We start from the raw sequence: 18,423 nt of genomic DNA, 5'->3' as shown, positions 1-18,423 counted from the left end.
AAAATCTTTAAGATGATGCTGTCTTTAAGATGTCAATTTTGTGTTTTCACTGTCTTTTCTTTAAATAATCGTGCTGCAAAATAGAATTCAGCAAGGCAGCAACTGTAGCTGAAGTCTCTTTTCACATGCTGACAGGATGCTGGATTGTGGCACTTTCATCATAGAGCGCATGTGACAAAAACTAAGCTACTGGGGTAAAAAAAAAACTTACGTTGTGTGGTGAATCGATTTGTAATTTTGTACTCCAAGAGTTGCTTCCCTTCACGAGTCTGCAGAAATTTATACAATATATCTCCTAAAGTTTGACATGTAAAAAAACACTTTTAGAAGCAAATAAAGGCCTTAAAATGATACTTTACATGCCCACACTGATAAGGAATTGATTAAATTTCACACCAAAAAACTACAGTGGCCCTATAAAGTAGACAAATCAATCAAAATCAAATAAAATGTGTTATGAAAAAGGTCAAATTGTAGGTGAAATACAGCATTTAGTTCTTAGGGTATACAGTGAATATCTCCAAGTTGTTAATGTAACTGAAAGTCAGCCATAAAAGCACTAAGCGATATTTGGGAAAATAATATATTATCATATCAACTTGTTTCTATATGACATACAATTATCATTTACAAATCACCACAATGTTCTTATTTATGAACATAAAACAATTCGGCAAAAATAATAGTATCAACAAAAAAATTGAAAAAAAAACCCCCCAAAAAAACAATTATCACAGCTCTTGACTTTTAACTTTCAAAAAGCACTGTCAAACTCCAGAAAAGCCATGTGAAATTAAGCTTGTGTGAGGACTATACATACATGACCATCTTATCTTATATAAACAGGAAGATTATTCATAGTGAGATAAGGCATTTATCAATGGTGACATTTCCAATATTAAAGCAAAACAAAAACATGCAGTGAAGTTTCTCAACATTAGGCCAAAAGCACAAAACCAGCTTAAAGAATACTACATTTTCAACATGTTTATTAATTTGTTTTTTTGTTTTGTTTTGTTTTTTGCTGACATGAAAGTGACATATCAGGATTTTCTTCATAATTATACATCTGACATTTTGCTGTTACATGCCTGAAATACTCACTTTTCATCTTATGACTGATGCATTATTAAAACAAAATTAGCAAAATCAATTAAAAAAAAAAACATATTGCAAACTTGAAGATCTGGACTCTTTTGAATATTTCAGTTTATATCACGGAAATGAAAGTGTTTTCTTTTTCCTCGACAAATAATATATAATAAGTGTGTACTTTGTTTCTAGTACTGACTAGTCAAATCTGACAAGTTAAACTGAAACAAAACAGAAACAAAAGATTGAAATTTCATTAATATGGAGAAGTATGGCCTGAATTTGATGTACATATACATTTAGGTCGCACCATTTTAAACTGTTGTTTTACAAGCAAAAATGAATCTTTTTTTCAATGATGTCTGAATATGTAAAAATAAAAGCAAAACTTACAAACCATCTACTGTGTGAGAAATGTGGACTATCCCAAGAGCTTTTTTTCATGTTAAAGACATATTTCCAAGATGTGAAAGCCACGGAAAAACACGAAAAATTATACAAACATCAAGATCGGAACAAAATAAAAGTGGGTTTTCACTTATATTTCTATTCCACATATATGGATTTTTTAGTATCGGCTTGCTCTTAAAACATAAAATAAACTTTCCTCGGCCTTGTATTATAATAACCATTTTTGACACCCTTGATTTATTTGATTGCTGAATAATTTTCCACTTACATGATGAAAGTTATTTTTTGGGTAGCGGAAACAAGAGTGCCTGAGGTAATACCAGGTGCCAATCTATGGCAAGTAACTAACAAACTTTCCCAGGTGTGACGCACACGCCAAACTGGTGGAAAACAAGAGGTCTTCAACAATGGTTAGACTGTATAAATGGCTAAACCCGCTTCATCCACCCTTGTTGTCACCTAGGCTTCAACGACAGTGAAAGCTGGAGTATCCACAAATTACCCGGCAAAGACTGGGCTTGAACTCCTACCTTGTATGTTCTAGCTGTTGAGAGGCAATCACCTTAACTACTGGGCCACAGCCCCATTAACACTTGCATAATAGTTTCACAAAAGCTTCATGACATAATGTGACGAGTAAAGAGTTTCAGCAATTCCTGTTACCTTTGCCACCTTAGTTACGCACTCATCCAAATTCTTCACCAGACTTACACATCACTGGATCAGGTCCACTTGACATGCCTCCTCAATCCCACAATGAATTACTTACATGTATCATGATCTAATCCCTGATCTTTCCATGCGTCACCAAACAGGACGGTTTTGCTTCAGGCTACATTGAATGTGCCACGAAATCTCTGGCATGACTGTGTGTCAGTAATCCAGTTCAATTGCACCAGAAAAAGTTTCAGCAAACAGTTTGTGGCATCACTGGTTACATTAACATTTCACGGTAACATAGCACAATGTCAGACATCAGTTCTTTCTTTCACCAAAACCACTGCTTACATCAGCAATCATGGAAAATGGGGGTCACATTCATACCAGTTCTTTTGTTTTCAATGAACAGTTCATGGAACCACTGATCGCACCACATTTTTCAAGCAAAATACTGGACTTCGTGTCACATCAGTTCTTTGTTTCACCAGAGACCTGAACTATTTTTAGTTTACATGTGACAGGTTGCATCAATTTTCCAGCATAACATTTTTGGCATTACTGGTTGAATCAGTTTTTGAAGCAAAACATGTGTCACATTGGTTCAGTTTCAGCACATGTTCGGTTAGATTGGTTTTTCTAGCTTAAAACTGGACCATGTGTGACACAGGTACAGTTCCATCACAAAGTTGGTTGAATCCGTTATCCATTGGTTGATTCGGCTGACACTTTCAGTTTGGCTGACACTTTCAGTTTGGCTGACACGACACTTTGTTGGAACGGTTTTCCAGCAAATCACTGGATCATGTGTCCACATCGGGTCACAGTTTCATACAGCTCAATGCATCAATTTTCCAGTACAACACTGAACCTGCGTCAAATCAGTTTGTTGTTTATTAGACATTTTCTGGCTGGTTGCATGGGTTTTCTAGCACACTACTGGTTCACGTGTCACAGTTTCACCACACAGTTGGTTGGTTCAGTTTTCCAGTAAAACACTGGACCATATACCACATCGATTCACACCTCCACCGCAGATGAGTGGTTCAGTTTTTCCGGAAAAAACATTGGCCCGTGTGTCATACTGGTTCAGTTACACTGCACAGTTGGTTGGTTCAGTTTTTCTGGAAAAACATTGGCCCGTGTGTCATACTGGTTCATTTACACTGCACAGTTTGTTGGTTCAGTCTTTCCGGAAAAACATTGGCCTATGTGTCATACTGGTTCAGTTACACTGCACAGTCGGATGGTTCAGTTTTTCCGGAAAAACATTGGACCATGTGTCATACTGGTTCAGTTACACTGCACAGTTGGTTGGTTCAGTTTTTCCAGAAAAACATTGGACCATGTGTCATACTGGTTCAGTTACAATGCACAGTTGGTTGGTTCAGTTTTCCAGTAAAACACTGGACCAGGTGTCACATCAGTTCAGAGTTTTACCACACAGTTGGTTGGTTCAGTTTTCCAGTAACACACTAGACCATATGTCACATTGGTTCACAGTTCACATAGCACTGTTGGTTGATTCAGTTTTGGAGCAATTTTCCAGCAAAACACTGGACAATGTGTCATACTGGTTCAGTTACACTGCACAGTTGGTTGGTTCAGTTTTCCAGCAAAACACTGGACCATGTGTCAGATCAGTTCTCTATTTCACCACACAGTTCATGGCATCACACCACAACATAGACCATGGGCCAAATCAGTTCTCTGTTTCACCACACAGTTCATGGCATCACACCACAACATAGACCATGGGTCAAATCAGTTCTCTCTTTCACCACACAGTTCATGGCATCACACCACAACCTAGACCATGGGCCAAATCAGTTCTCTCTTTCACCACACAGTTCATGGCATCACATCACAACCTAGACCATGGGTCAAATCAGTTCTCTCTTTCACCACACAGTTCATGGCATCACAATACAACCTAGACCATGGGCCAAATCAGTTCTCTGTTTCACCAAACAGTTCATGGCATCACACCACAACATAGACCATGGGCCAAATCAGTTCTCTCTTTCACCACACAGTTCATGGCATCACACCACAACATAGACCATGGGCCAAATCAGTTCTCTGTTTCACCACACAGTTCATGGCATCACACCACAACATAGACCATGGGTCAAATCAGTTCTCTCTCTCACCACACAGTTCATGGCATCACATCACAACCTAGACCATGGGCCAAATCAGTTCTCTCTTTCACCAAACAGTTCATGGCATCACACCACAACCTAGACCATGGGCCAAATCAGTTCTCTGTTTCACCACACAGTTCATGGCATCACATTACAACCTAGACCATGGGCCAAATCAGTTCTCTCTTTCACCAAACAGTTCATGGCATCACACCACAACATAGACCATGGGCCAAATCAGTTCTCTCTTTCACCACACAGTTCATGGCATCACATCACAACCTAGACCATGGGCCAAATCAGTTCTCTCTTTCACCAAACAGTTCATGGCATCACACCACAACATAGACCATGGGCCAAATCAGTTCTCTGTTTCATCGAACAGTTCATGGCATCACACCACAACCTAGACCATGGGCCAAATCAGTTCTCTCTTTCACCACACAGTTCATGCCATCACACCACAACATAGACCATGGGCCAAATCAGTTCTCTCTTTCACCAAACAGTTCATGGCATCACTACACAACCTAGACCATGGGCCAGATCAGTTCTCTGCTCCACCACAGTTCATGGCATCACACCACAACCTAGACCATGGGCCAAATCAGTTCTCTGCTTCACCAAACAGTTCACGGCATCACACCAAAACCTAGACCATGTTTGGTCTCAGTTGATGACCATCAGTTCATGGCATCACACCACAACGTGGACCATGGGCCAAATCAGTTCTCTGTTTCACCAAACAGTTCATGGCATCACACAACCTAGACCATGGGCCAAATCAGTTCTCTCTTTCACCACACAGTTCATGACATCACACCACAACCTAGACCATGGGCCAAATCAGTTCTCTCTCTCACCACACAGTTCATGGCATCACATCACAACCTAGACCATGGGCCAAATCAGTTCTCTCTTTCACCAAACAGTTCATGGCATCACACCACAACATAGACCATGGGCCAAATCAGTTCTCTCTTTCACTGAACAGTTCATGGCATCACACCACAACATAGACCATGGGCCAAATCAGTTCTCTGTTTCACCAAACAGTTCATGGCATCACAATACAACCTAGACCATGGGACAAATCAGTTCTCTGTTTCACCGAACAGTTCATTGCATTATTGGTATATCTTCATCTTTACAGCATATAAACCGTTTTGCACTGAATATTCTTCCACTTTTATTTTCATAGGTTTCACCTTTTTTTAGTGTCAAAGGAAACCAGTATGCTGTATGATAAGGAGTCATTTTCCATCCACAAATAAAGCACACCTACAAGTCCACTCATAATATCTGCTCAAATCATCGTTACATGAAAGTATCACATTTTCTGTTCATCACAAATTAAAGCAAAACACTGAGAGTTTTGATTACAAATATGACAATTCTAATCCAAAATTTTTGGAATACTGTCTGAACATATCACAGCTACTTGTACAATACTGTAATTGCAAATTTGGTGTTACCTGACACCATCGTGTTTGCAACAAAATGACACTGCCAAATTGAGCAAAATACTACAGGCCATCACTGTGACACCGAATAAAGCTATAAATGCTTTAATGCAAAGCATGCAATATCAATATAAGACATCAATGTTTAATATGGACATCCACATGGTACTAATTACAACAAATTATTATCACAGTTTTGTGTGAAAGACTGTGTGAATGTTGATACAAACATGGTGTCACCATAAGATTTTAACAGTTCACGTGAAGGTGTTATTAATAATCTAATGTATAAAACTGAAGGCAAACAAAGTTCTCTTCTTGAGTGTTCTATATTATGACACTTACTATTCATTATTTACAGAATATCAACACTCTTTTTCCACAAGGACATTTGCTACATGTACATGTATATTACAGCACACTTTCTCTTGAGTACATTCACTACATGAATATTACAGTGGATACATGTAGCACACTTCCTCATTGGCATACATGCTGTATTTCAACATACATGTATCAACACACTTCCTCAAATAAATGCATTACAGCATTATCAGCACACTTCCTGGCGAGCAAACTTTCTCTATTACTGCATACTTGTATGGGCACACTTTCTGATGTACATGTATGTATGCTTAGGGTTTAATGTTGTATTTAACAATTTTTCAGTCCTATGACGATGAGGAGTAATTAGGTGGCACATTTTGTGATGAGCACACTTTCATTATTACAGCATACTTGTATCGGCACACTTTGTGCTGAGCACACTTTTACAATTACAGCATATATGTATGAACACACTTTTACAATTACAGCATTCATGTATCAGCACACTTTGAAATGAGCAAACTTTCTCACCATACATGTATCAGCTTGCACATTTCCTCATCACTGTAACAGATGGATCCCCATCCATTCATTTACAGCACATTTATATTAATCACCAAAAACTTGTATCCATTTTCCAAGCCAACGAAGTCTGGTCATCATGCTTTGGCTAAAGAATGTCTACAAATGGGACATGTGGCATTTACCTGAAAACAGAAAACAAAAAAAAAAGCTTGAATAATTACCAAGTTCAACATGACATGACAGTTCAATTTTTAGAGAGTTAACGATTTTTTCCTATGCTTTCCAGGCCTTAATTTTCATCATTTTCTTTTAATGATAATCAAAATCAGAAATCAGCAGAATATAGTTCAAGTCTAGCAGGTTTCCTCCCACTATATGCCTTCCGTTCAATATTCTTGTATGTCTGTATGCATGCTTGGGGCTTGAAGTCGTACTTAACAATTTCTCAGTCATACCATCACCAGGAGGCATTAAGTGAGTATAGATATATTGTGTCTTCTTATGGCAGGGCAAGTCCATGCCGCCAAAGTGCTGCCATCACTGAAGCATCATGCCAAAGACACCAGACATGAAACCGCACACCTCTCACAGTAGGCCAACCAGTCCAGTTTCCATGCTCTAACCTCTCAGTGCTGAGCACCAAGTGAGGCAGCAGCAAGAACCAGTCTTTGGTATCGCCTGACCCGGGCTTCGTCCCGAGGACTCCCGACTTTGACAGACTTTTGGCACTCTAACCATTAATCCACTGAAGCAGTCAAAAAATTCTTGAGCATGGCATAGAACACTAATTATATAAAACCGGCCCCGATAGCACAGCTGGTAGAGCATCCGCTTCGGGAGCGGTAGATCCAGAGTCAATCCTGGAGGCACATTACATGCACTCTAAGGATTCCTTCGTCGTCATATGACTGATAAATTGATAAAATTAAATTAAACCCCAAGCACACACTCACTCACTAATTATATAAATGAACACAAATCTTGTACTATAATATTGTTCCAAGGGAAGATTTTAATACACACATTAAACACTGAAAAGATTTACAAGTTTCTGTGTTGATAACTTTAACGATGTGAAAAAATGTATATTCTTTGGTTACAAAAATTGATGTAAGTTTGGATGAAACTTTTTTTTTTACGGCAAGCCAAAAAGATTCTGGTAGGTTTGCCTTAGAGGAGTCATGAGAAGAACCAGAGCGCTGGATTCCCACTTACAGACCTGTGACTCTGTTTGACAAAGTGTACCTGAGAGATACATGCATGTGGCTACCACGCCAACATAATACCTACAGTATTGGTTGCCATGATTACTTCCACATAACACTACTGTAAAAGCCCTCAACTTTCACCCATGATTAGGTTACACATTTTGTCTGTCTCAGCAGAGTTTTAATGATCTTCCAAAGGCATTCTGAGGGTTGGTTGTAATGTACAATGATACACTACTGGAAAATGTACAAAATATCATATTTTATGGCATTTATTTGTCTTTAAAAATGGACTTTTGCAGGCTAAATTTTCGGTCATTTACCGTACATGCTTTTTCGTGAAACAAGCCCCAGCTTTCAGCATTCTGAAGTTAACTGAAGGAAGAGAGGGGCTTACCAGTAGCCATTTGTCGATGCAGGCCATGTGGAATTCGTGTTTACAGGTGAGAGTCCTTAGCCAGTCAGGTGTCTCGTATGTTGTCAGACATATACGACACTCTTCCTTCTCATCACACAAACCCCGAAACTCGCGTGTCGGGATTTCTGCTATTTCTTCCTCGCTAATGCCTCTCTTTTTCACCTCACCCAGTTGCTCGGACAAATTCCACAGGGACTGAGAAAAAAACATCAAAATATTTGTTCATTTCACTGGAGTCACTACATCTTATAAATAATAATATCATCAAAATTAATTTCAGTTTTACTGTATGGTGCAGGAACAAGCACACATTTGTATGCATGTATGTGTCCCATGACAATTAATTTATACAAGAGCAGTCGGCATCATGGTGGGAGGAAACCGGGCAGAGCACGGGGAAAACCCACGACCATCCACAGGTTGCTGTTAGACCTTCTCATCAATACCTGGAGAGGAAGCCACAGCGACCGCATTGGTGAGAGGCTCCTGAGTCATTGCGCTGTGCCTTGGCCACAGAGGCCCTATCCATGTCATAAGATACCCGCAGGGTGTCAAAAATTTGACTGATCAACCAATAGACAAATGATTGTCAATGTAATGGGTGGAGATAGTTACCCTCATTCCTCAACCTTTTCACACATGAAAGAGCTATTTTCAATGCAATTTATGCACACTTTTCAGTTGACATTAAAACTTTCTGGATTGGCCAATTTCAGGGCTGAATAAAAAGTGTAATTTTCTCAGTCTACACACAATAATGCCTTCAGAATATGCTTGAAGAAACACCCTGCAAACATGCAAACAGGTTGAAGAATTACAGTACTGAATAAACCAACAGCCTGTGGTAAAAAATTGACAAACTAAAGAAACTTCTGAACCAGTTCAGCGTGATTGGAATATCTTTGGTACATGTAAATGATGCAGGCTGGTATCGCCTCAGCGAAGAGTCCTTAGCAAAACTTACATCTACAGCATTACTGGTGAAGATGTCAGTTACTACATGCCACATTACCTCATAGTCATCTAAATCCACAGCATGATGCAATGTTTCCAGCTGTAGACTGTCCTCTATCAGGAGTAGTAGCTGGAACATCTGATGGTTCTGTCAAAAACAACAGACAACAGGCTCAAGTACATGCTAGTCTACATAAGTGTCATCTGCTATTGGCTGCTTTATTATCAAGGTGCCAAGAACAGAAACAGCAGGGAAATATGACAGAATTGCTGCTGTTAGAACACTACCATACTTCACCGGGCAAAATACTTAATGTAAATCAAACTCTTTTTTTACACAAAGAGAGGAACAATGGTTAAACACTGCTAAAATGGAGGCAACTCTTTATAACCACAACAGGTTCCCACATTCAGCTAAGCGCTGAATTTGCACTTCAGCTGGTTAAGCCCCTTTCAAAAAACGTTTTTTAAGTGCAAAATGATTTAGCCACACAGTTGGGCCAGGCCTACTTTGACAAATGTAATCCTGAAATTAGCTGTATGTATTCTTATCTATATACCACCCCATGTTAAAATTGATCCCACCATGCCAAGAAACAAAGGGATGTAACTCTGTTCAAATGCCATCCTAACCTCAAACGCGCACATCAGTAACTACACTCACCACTAAACGTTGAATGGGGCTTCTTTCCTGGGAGCCTTCTCGTCTTGATGTGGCACCTCCTGAATTGACTTCTTCCATGCTTGCCTGAGCAGCTAAAGAAAAAAAAACAAAAAAACAATAGATTATTGGTGTCTTACGATTCCATTCTGTCCATTTATGAAATAAATTTTTAAAATAATGCCAGTCGTAATCAATACTCAGTTATGGCCCCTGATGAAGATCAGCACTCATAGTGCCATCTGGATGTTGTCTATAGAGGGATAACAGTAGTATAACTCAATGGACTACATCACTGAGCAGTGGGTTACAGCAGTGAGTTATCTTCCCTTAGATGACATCCAGATGGCGCTACGTCTATTTTGGTCATGGGTGATAAATGAGTATTGTGTTTTGAAGAGATGATTACAAACCATTTTAAAGTGTTTTATCTATTTGGAGATGTATGCTGTCGTCACGAGTATTTCAGCTTACAATAGGGTGGAAGGAAACTAAGCACAGCCCCAGGGGGAACTCACAACCATCCGTATATGACTGGAGAAGAAGCTGTACTTGAACTCGCAGAGACAGCATTGGTGCGAGGCTCTTGGATCATTATGCTGCTGCGCTAGCAAACTAACCACTATGCCACGAAGGCCTCTTTTTGAACAGAAAATCTGTATGCAAAATAGGTTGCCTTGAGACTTACCTAATGTCGACTGCACAATGTTGGAAAAAAAGATAAGACGTTGCAGTGGATCGGGTGAGCGGGGTAGTGGAGCTGTAGCACCTTCTGTTGCCCCAGATGTGGTCCCCCCTGTGGCCCCTGCAGTGGGTCCCCTTGTTGCACCACCTATGACCCCAGCAGTTGCGCCACCTGTGGCCCCCTGTGGGACCCCAGATGTGGGCACCCCTGTTTCACCACCCATGGCCCCCTCACTTTCCTCAGCATTGGTATCCCCTTCTGCAGCAACGTTGTCATTGGCATCTCTCCTTACAACATGGAGCTAAAGAAAACAAAAAGGAGATGTTTTTAAACTTTCCCATTTAAACTTGAGTACATTTCTTTCACTATTCACATTTCACATTAGTGTTAATAAACTTGTATGTATTATTGGCTTAGGCATCGACACATCCATCTATCCATCTGTTCGAGTGCAAAGGGTGATATAGCAAATTACTGCTACTAGAACTAAATGTATCTGTTTAGGTAGCTACCTGGCTAAGATTTGGTAGTACATGTACAAGTATATAGAAACTTTCTACCCCTTAAACAAACAAAAGCGTGGTATTTTTTTTTTTTTTTTATATTTTATCGTTTTCCTACACTTCCTGTAATTAAAAAGAACTTTGTTCTTGCTTATTGTTGAATGAGAGAATTTTATGACAATAGAAAACATTCAAATGTAGAGAACCCATTTCATTGGACAAGTTGTCCTTGCAGTCCAGATATATTTGCCAATTCAAATCTATTTGTTATTTGTTTTTTGTCAACAAATTTTGAAAACTTAAGTTTATACAGTAGCAGAGCCCAGCATAAACCACCAACTTTTACAAAGTTAATGAAGTTTTTCATCAGTGATATACAGATTCGCAAGTCATATTACTGGAAGACAAGAAGTTTTCAATGAAAGTTTTCTTATTGTTGGCATGGCCCATGATCAACGACACAGCAGAAATTCCCTGTCCAAAACCAAGACTGAAACAAGAGCCACATACCATTCCCCAATATTTTGCATAAGTTGGGCATTACTAGCCCTAGAGCCTACCCGAAGAACAGCACTGAAGGGCTGTGCATCAAACTGTCTCGGCTCCATGTCATCAAGGAAACGGCGTGCAGGCATCGCTGTCTCAGCCAATGACATCGACCGATATGGCACTGATCGAAAGTCTGGGGACGGTCTGACAAATGACCCGTTAGGTAAACTTTCCTCGGCAGACAGTGGATGTGGCGGTTCCAAATGAGTTATCGTTGCCATGTTTGCAACAGACTGTTCTTCAGATCTTTCCTGCACCAGAGAGGACTGAGCAGCTGGCAGCCCACTGTACATTCTGGTCACTGATGGTGCGGAAGGTCTTGGAGATGTAGGATGAGGAAGGTCCATAGGCATCAACCCATCACTGGTGGAAAGTGGCTGTTGCTGTTGCGATTGTCGAGCTGATGGTGGCCTTGAAAGCAGATGCCAGATTGTTTCGGTTCCTTCAGAAGGTACACCTTCGTTGCGAGCTGATGAATCAGGATGTTGTGATCCAGACGGCGGTGTTTGAAGAGATGCTAGGTGTCCTACAGGTGGTTGCTGAGACAGTCGACGTCCAGATGTTGAACGGGGAGGTAGAGTTCTCATGGTTGAGTGCACATGTGGAGGTGTTGTCCCCCTGGACATTGGCCCTGGGACCATCCTTGTACGCCGTGTTTCCAAAGGTGACGATCTGCCAGATGGTGGTTGATTCCTTGAAGCTGAAGTTTCAGTTTGCATAGGTGTTAACACTGATGGCAACTGAACACTGAACTGTGAGGAACCAAAAGAAACTGCATCTGATGAAGCAGACGACGGTCGGGATCCGGACAGTGACCTTTGTCCAACTGGCAAACCAGCAGACGCTCGCAAAGATGGCAGAAGTGAAGATGAACTGGACGCGTTTGGTAATGGCCACTCATCCATTTGAGATCTTTGCATCCTTTGCAGACGTCGAGAAATTGGGCGAGGAATTGCACTTGGAGAACGCATCAGTGGCGACGGAGTTCTTCTTGTCAGAGATATAGATGAGGAACGGCCTGTGGCACTTCCAGGTCTTGGTCTCACATTACTGGAGAAAGACATCGTGTGAGACTGCCTTGGAACTGGCAATACGCTGCTGCCAGGTAGCCTGTTCAAGATAGCACCATCATTTCCATCATGGGACATGCTGCTCTCCACAGTTTCCTGCTGGTTACTTTCATTTACACTTCGTGCAGGTTGAGATGAAGAGACTTCTTCCCCCTGATTACCTCTCACATATCCTTGATCTGGAGTTGAAATAGCCTCCTCGAAAAGTGAACGGTCATAGCCAGTGGAGTTCGAGTTGCCAGCAACTCCCCGACTGAGTGAACCTGGCACGGCCGAGTTCAAACTTGATGTAGAATTGATAACAGGAGGCCTCCTTGTACGATCAGCAGCATTACCCCTTTGTGACACAGTTTCATTGTGTCGCGCAGTTGCTACAGGACCAGCTCCGGGCCTACCAAACACTGATGCCTGCTGCTCAACGGGAGCCACTTGGCTTGAAGACATCCCTCTCCCCAAACCAGAGTGTGACATTTCTTCAGAAGGGAAGTAACCTTCGGCTCCTCGATTAACAGTTATAGGCCTTACGGTGCTCACTGCTCCACCTTCTGTGCCAAGAGATCCTAGGGAACTTGTAACACCCCTTCCACGCCCAAGCCCATGGGCTCCAATGGGAATACGCTTTTCACTTCCTGAGATTGTCCTCTTAACCCCTAATGCCTGACCATTTTCATCTCTAAGAACTGCATCACTTCCCCCTGGCAGTTTTCGAGAACTTGATGCTGCCACTGGTGCTGCTCCCATTGTTCTTCTTATAGCATTGGATGCTACACTAGCTCTTGATGGTTTTTGATTACTTGTCGTTGATGTTGTTGATGAGTGAGCTGGGGAAAAGTTGGATCCTGAAACCCTTCTGGTGCTTGTTGCTGTAGCATTTGTACCTGAGGGTTTTGTGGTGGTCAAAGAAGATGTTCCATTTCGCTTTCCTCCTGTGTGATTTCTAGAATTTGTTGTTTTAGGACAGGTTCTGGAAGGTTTCCTGTTAACTGATGCACTTAAGCCATTGGCTGCGGTAAGATTTTTGGCATTTTGTGGTGTTGAAGCCTGAGCTGCTGAGGCATTTTCGGCATTTGATGCAGCATTGTTACCCGAAGGATTTCTAGTAGGTGGAGCCACTGTACCATGGGCGCCTGGAGAATTTTTGGCATTTGATGGTGTTGTAGCATGAACTGCTGGTGTAGATCCGTCCTCTGAAGAAGTCATTCCAGCATTTGGTGCTGCAGTTCCATCACTTGAATTCTCATTTGTGTCAGACATGCTTTGGGTCTGTGGACCTCACCTGAAGTAAAACAGTTGTAATAGCTAGGATTAAAATGCTATTGTTCCTGGTGACATAGATGAAACACTGAATGCTGGATCCTAGTCCATTTCATCATTTTGTAACTGGCCTACCAAGTTTGGCAGGAATGTTTTCGCTATTAAATAGGGTAAATAGGTTAAATGTCATCAAACAGGGCCATGATTTGATGTCTACGGCAAATACTAGAACAAAAATACATGGTAATATTATTTATATTTAACAACTTTAAAAACACCTTTTGCAAACATGAAACAGGATTAAAAACAGGAGAGAAACCAGTTCAGCATATCAGCAACATATAGCAGTAGCACAGGTGACTTCAAGGGTGTTGGGTGTTTGTGAGAGTAGTTCAAGCTAGAAATCAACTTAAATTTTAAAACAGTGAAATTCACTGACTGATTTAGGTTTCAGCTACTGTTGCTGGAAATTCTTTTAGACTAAAGATTGGCTATGGATTACTGAGGTAAATTGACGAGGGCCTGGTTTTAATCTCTAAGCTGTATGTCTATTATAATATGTTTTCAGTTAATCACAGGCTTCAATCCCGAAGTACTTATTTCGTATGGAAGAAGTCTTCAATATGAAGACATTTTGAGTGGAGCTATGAAACCATGCGCCATAAGTGGCATATAATAATTGACAGGGTCATAGCCAATCAGCCATCATAATCTCAAGTATGTTATACATAAAAATGTCGACAATTTTAGGAGACAAAAGAGGTGAACCTGACAACAGTGCAGGAGAGCCATATAAAATTTGGTTCAGTCATTCTATTGAGCTATACCAGATCATACATGTATTTTGAAACATTGATGGCACAGTGAGCTTTTAAGGTACTTTAGACCTTTCTGTCTTTCTTCTCATTTTTCAAAATTAGAATGACCATGTTGTTTAAGAACAATTCAAAAAAATAACACCCACGACCCATTCTGCTCAAAAAAAATTATTTACCTCTGGATGTATTACTTGCAAGGCAATGTGGTTAAGAGTGCGATTGTCATCTTGCTACACGAAAATGTCAGGAAAATGACAGGGTGCCATCAACATATTCATTCAGTTCAGACTGTTAATGTCACCTATTCCCTTTCTTAAGGTTGAGGGGAAGGTCTGTTTATCTGAATATATATTTATTTATATTTATATTATATTTATATTTATATTTTATAATTATATTTATCTGAAGATACATGAATATGATTTCCATAGTTTTATTACAATTCCAGATGAATACAAATCAGAAGACACATAAAACCTTTAAAAAAGTCGGCTGATAAACAAAAGACCTGCACCAACAATAATGTCAGAATAAGGTACTCCACGAGTAGTGCTCATGAAGTGAAAAACATCCCTGTCAAATAGTTCCTGTCAGCTGAAAAGAAAAGACAACAATGGACCAAATGTATGCAATATGCATAAATAATGTATCCCATGAAATGGTTAAAAAGCCAGCCTTTTTTTTCTGTGATGTTGCATAACCAAGATACCACAATTCAAGGCATAAAGCAAACTTGCTCACACGGAGAAAATCAAAAGCCCTATGATGTTATCCTTGGCATGTCCCATGGCATGGTAAATATTCCAGATTATTAGCTGATCTATCAAGCACGTCAGAGCAAAATTGCTTTGGCTGTATAATTCTAATTCCACCTCTCTTCCACAACAACTAAAGCTTAAAGTATTTGTTATCTTTTCACCTGATGAGAAGCCAAATGGGTAGCAGAGTGTTAAGACCACAACGGTCTGCATCAAGCAGTGGAGGCTTAGTCAATGGGCATATGCATGGTGGTAGCCATTACACATCCTTACCACACATTGTCAAAAGTCAAAATGAACACGACATTTTCGGACAATCCCAAATTGAAAGTTGGGTGCCTTTATACATGGAGAAAGATCCAGAATTTGAAGTGACATGCTTTTAAATACGTCTTTTACAGCAATAAGCATATATGAAATAGAATGAAATTGGACAATCAGAAGAGCTGTCTTACCTTGTCTTGTCTTCTCCGGTCCTTTGTTTAGAAATATGGACTAGAGCATGCCAAAATCAAAGATGGCAATCTATTCTAGTAGGGGTCTTATATTCTTACTGCTATTTGTCTTTATTTTACAGCTGCAAGTAGAATGGAGATTATTGTATTTCTGGTGAAATATGTATGGTCCCTCCATTGATTTTTCAAATCTGCCATTGATTTCAATTATGCCCCTTTGTTTTCTGCATAAATCTGGATAGAGGTGCCATTTATAGATTACTCTCCATTTTGACAGCTTACTTCTCAGGGAAGGGGGTACCTAGTTTACCAGCCATGGAAGTCAATGTGTGAATACTGTTTCTTTAATGTTTACTGTACGCGCCTTTGAGTTCATGGACCATACACTAACTATATTTAGTCCCACCAAAGGAAGAAATGGTCGGAATTAAATCTAGGCACTGAGAGGACGATTTAAATATCTTACAGTCATGCCTATAAATGGTGGTCATACCACTCTTACAACACTCAGATTTTTGTTTATTTGATAACCTAGTAGGAAACAAACACCAGAGAGCTTCTCTGTATGGCTAGGAATAGGCTAATACTTGGTATGGAGAAGATGGTCGCCCGTTATCCATCGGATCTCCAAATTTAGTACAGTAAAGTACAGTTCAAAATACAGAAGCTGAAACGAATGCCATAAAGTTTCATCTGTATTTCAAACTGTTTGGCGGTCCCACAGCAGGCCAACAGTACATGAAGCTTGTTTGTCTAAGCTGAAAAAAGAGGCTGGACTTAAATGAGAAGGTGAAAAGTCTATGTTGTTATCACATTGTAGAGAGATGTCAGTTCATTATCGAATCTCCTTTTTATAATGAACGCCTGAGAAGTGAATCAGCCACCAACATGGGCACCAACCTTGTGTTAACAATCCCCCTTGAATGAATCATGGCGGTAGAATATACCTCTGTGAATGAATGAACAAGCAGAGATCAGTTTTAATGTGACCATAAACTGATGTAAAAGTTTACCATGGACATAACTTGAAGATGCCGCCTCCTATAAAACGTCTAATTTATTAGGCTTATCAGTCCATGTATCAAACCAGAATACATGTATAGGCCTAATGATAGTTGTGTTACGCCAAGTAAATTTAAATTATTCATTTGTATCATCAGTGCAAACATTGGAATTACTGACGTTATGCGCTGATTTTTTAACAGAGTCGGGTAAGCTGAATCAATCAGGGTAGACGTGTGACCATTTTTAACCCACACTGACCTTCAAATTTCAATATCGACTATGTTGTTGTTGACATGTATACTCCCACTCCCAGACACGCAAGCAGCTCTTCGGCCGTTTGTAGCAAAAACAAAAAGTAGCGACCTGTTTTTTAGCTATTTTTCATTTAAACATTGATCAAATAGGATGCACAGCTTGTCCTGGGAAACCCCATGGCTTCTCTTTGGAGCGTTTTCAACGCACAATCTTCAGCACAATTGATTAAAGTTCCAGTCGCAAGCCAAGCCTTTGCCAAGCAACCCGTCACAGAAGAGTTGATCACGGGCGATAACTCCTTTGGAGTTGGCAATAACGCGGGAAGTTTAAATTCGTACGATTTGCATATCCACAATTTCAAGTCACGTTCTCAAATTCTTAACATGTGATGATGAAGCTTTCATTTACTGTTTGTCTCGCCATGGAAGTATAAATAAATGTATTTAACATCTTCGTACTTTTAGGTATATTTTTTATAAATGACCAAAGTTATGGATTTCTTCCTTTTTTTTCTTTTGTATTATTGAAAACTGAATTCAAGAAGATATTAAAAGAACACAACGGCTCGAACCACGTAATGCATTTCAGATTTTTTTTTTTTAATGCATGCTTCCTTTGTCTATTGACTTTCGGGAAATTAGTCAATGGTGGCATGAAACAAGCATTTCAGTATTAGTTCTATATATACAACGCAGACATTTTCACACACTTCCATGTTAAAGTTTGTTCAAAGCGTCTATTAACCCGCTTTCAGCTCTACCCATATGATGTCTACAATAGGCCTACGTATGATTCTAAACCTTTAATTATTCCATTTTAAGTATATTCCATTTTATATATTATATCTAAAGCTTTCTGTTGTCATCCAAGAAAGTATCTACAGGAAATTAAGATGGCTGATGTGCCACGTATTGCTTGCGGGTCACGACCTCTCAGCTGGCTAAGTAAATTTTAGTGACTACATGTTTATGTACTTCCCGAACATTCCGTTGGTCGTGTGAACTTACCAACGCGACTTTCACAGATTGCTACCATATGTGAAGGGACTATCTGTTCTTAACATGACGGTTTTATATCTCAAATGTTGTAATAACGGATCACAATTATATTTTTGAGGATTAATTAGTACTAAATGTGTTAGTTTTATGATATCTGCTCGATTGTTTGTTTTTTATTTTCATAAATGCCCATAGGTTTTGTTTTGCTTT

At 39.9% G+C, this 18,423-nt stretch overlaps 1 protein-coding gene across 2 annotated transcripts; it reads right to left on the bottom strand.

The window, feature by feature from the left end:
• Nucleotides 1-5,736: 5,736 nt before the first annotated feature.
• Nucleotides 5,737-17,433, bottom strand: LOC135480568 (nuclear pore complex protein DDB_G0274915-like). Of its 2 annotated transcripts, none has more exons than XM_064760434.1 (7): nt 17,219-17,433; nt 11,612-13,946; nt 10,552-10,849; nt 9,867-9,958; nt 9,261-9,350; nt 8,228-8,443; nt 5,737-6,804 (listed from the first exon to the last, which is right to left on the bottom strand). In XM_064760434.1, exons 2-7 carry the CDS (start codon nt 13,922-13,924, stop codon nt 6,757-6,759), a joined length of 3,057 nt encoding a protein of 1,018 aa, XP_064616504.1. In that variant the 5' UTR covers nt 13,925-13,946; nt 17,219-17,433; the 3' UTR covers nt 5,737-6,756. The 2 variants fall into 2 exon arrangements, with proteins under 2 accessions (XP_064616504.1, XP_064616503.1); XM_064760433.1 differs by lacking the exon at nt 17,219-17,433 and adding an exon at nt 14,919-14,966.
• Between the last annotated feature and the right edge of the window lie 990 nt (nt 17,434-18,423).

Source organism: Liolophura sinensis, chromosome 13, assembly GCF_032854445.1.
Source record: "Liolophura sinensis isolate JHLJ2023 chromosome 13, CUHK_Ljap_v2, whole genome shotgun sequence".
Classification (NCBI taxonomy): domain Eukaryota; kingdom Metazoa; phylum Mollusca; class Polyplacophora; order Chitonida; family Chitonidae; genus Liolophura; species Liolophura sinensis.
The sequence above is the reverse complement of the archived record's forward strand: the minus strand, read 5'-3'. Positions and strand labels throughout refer to the sequence as shown.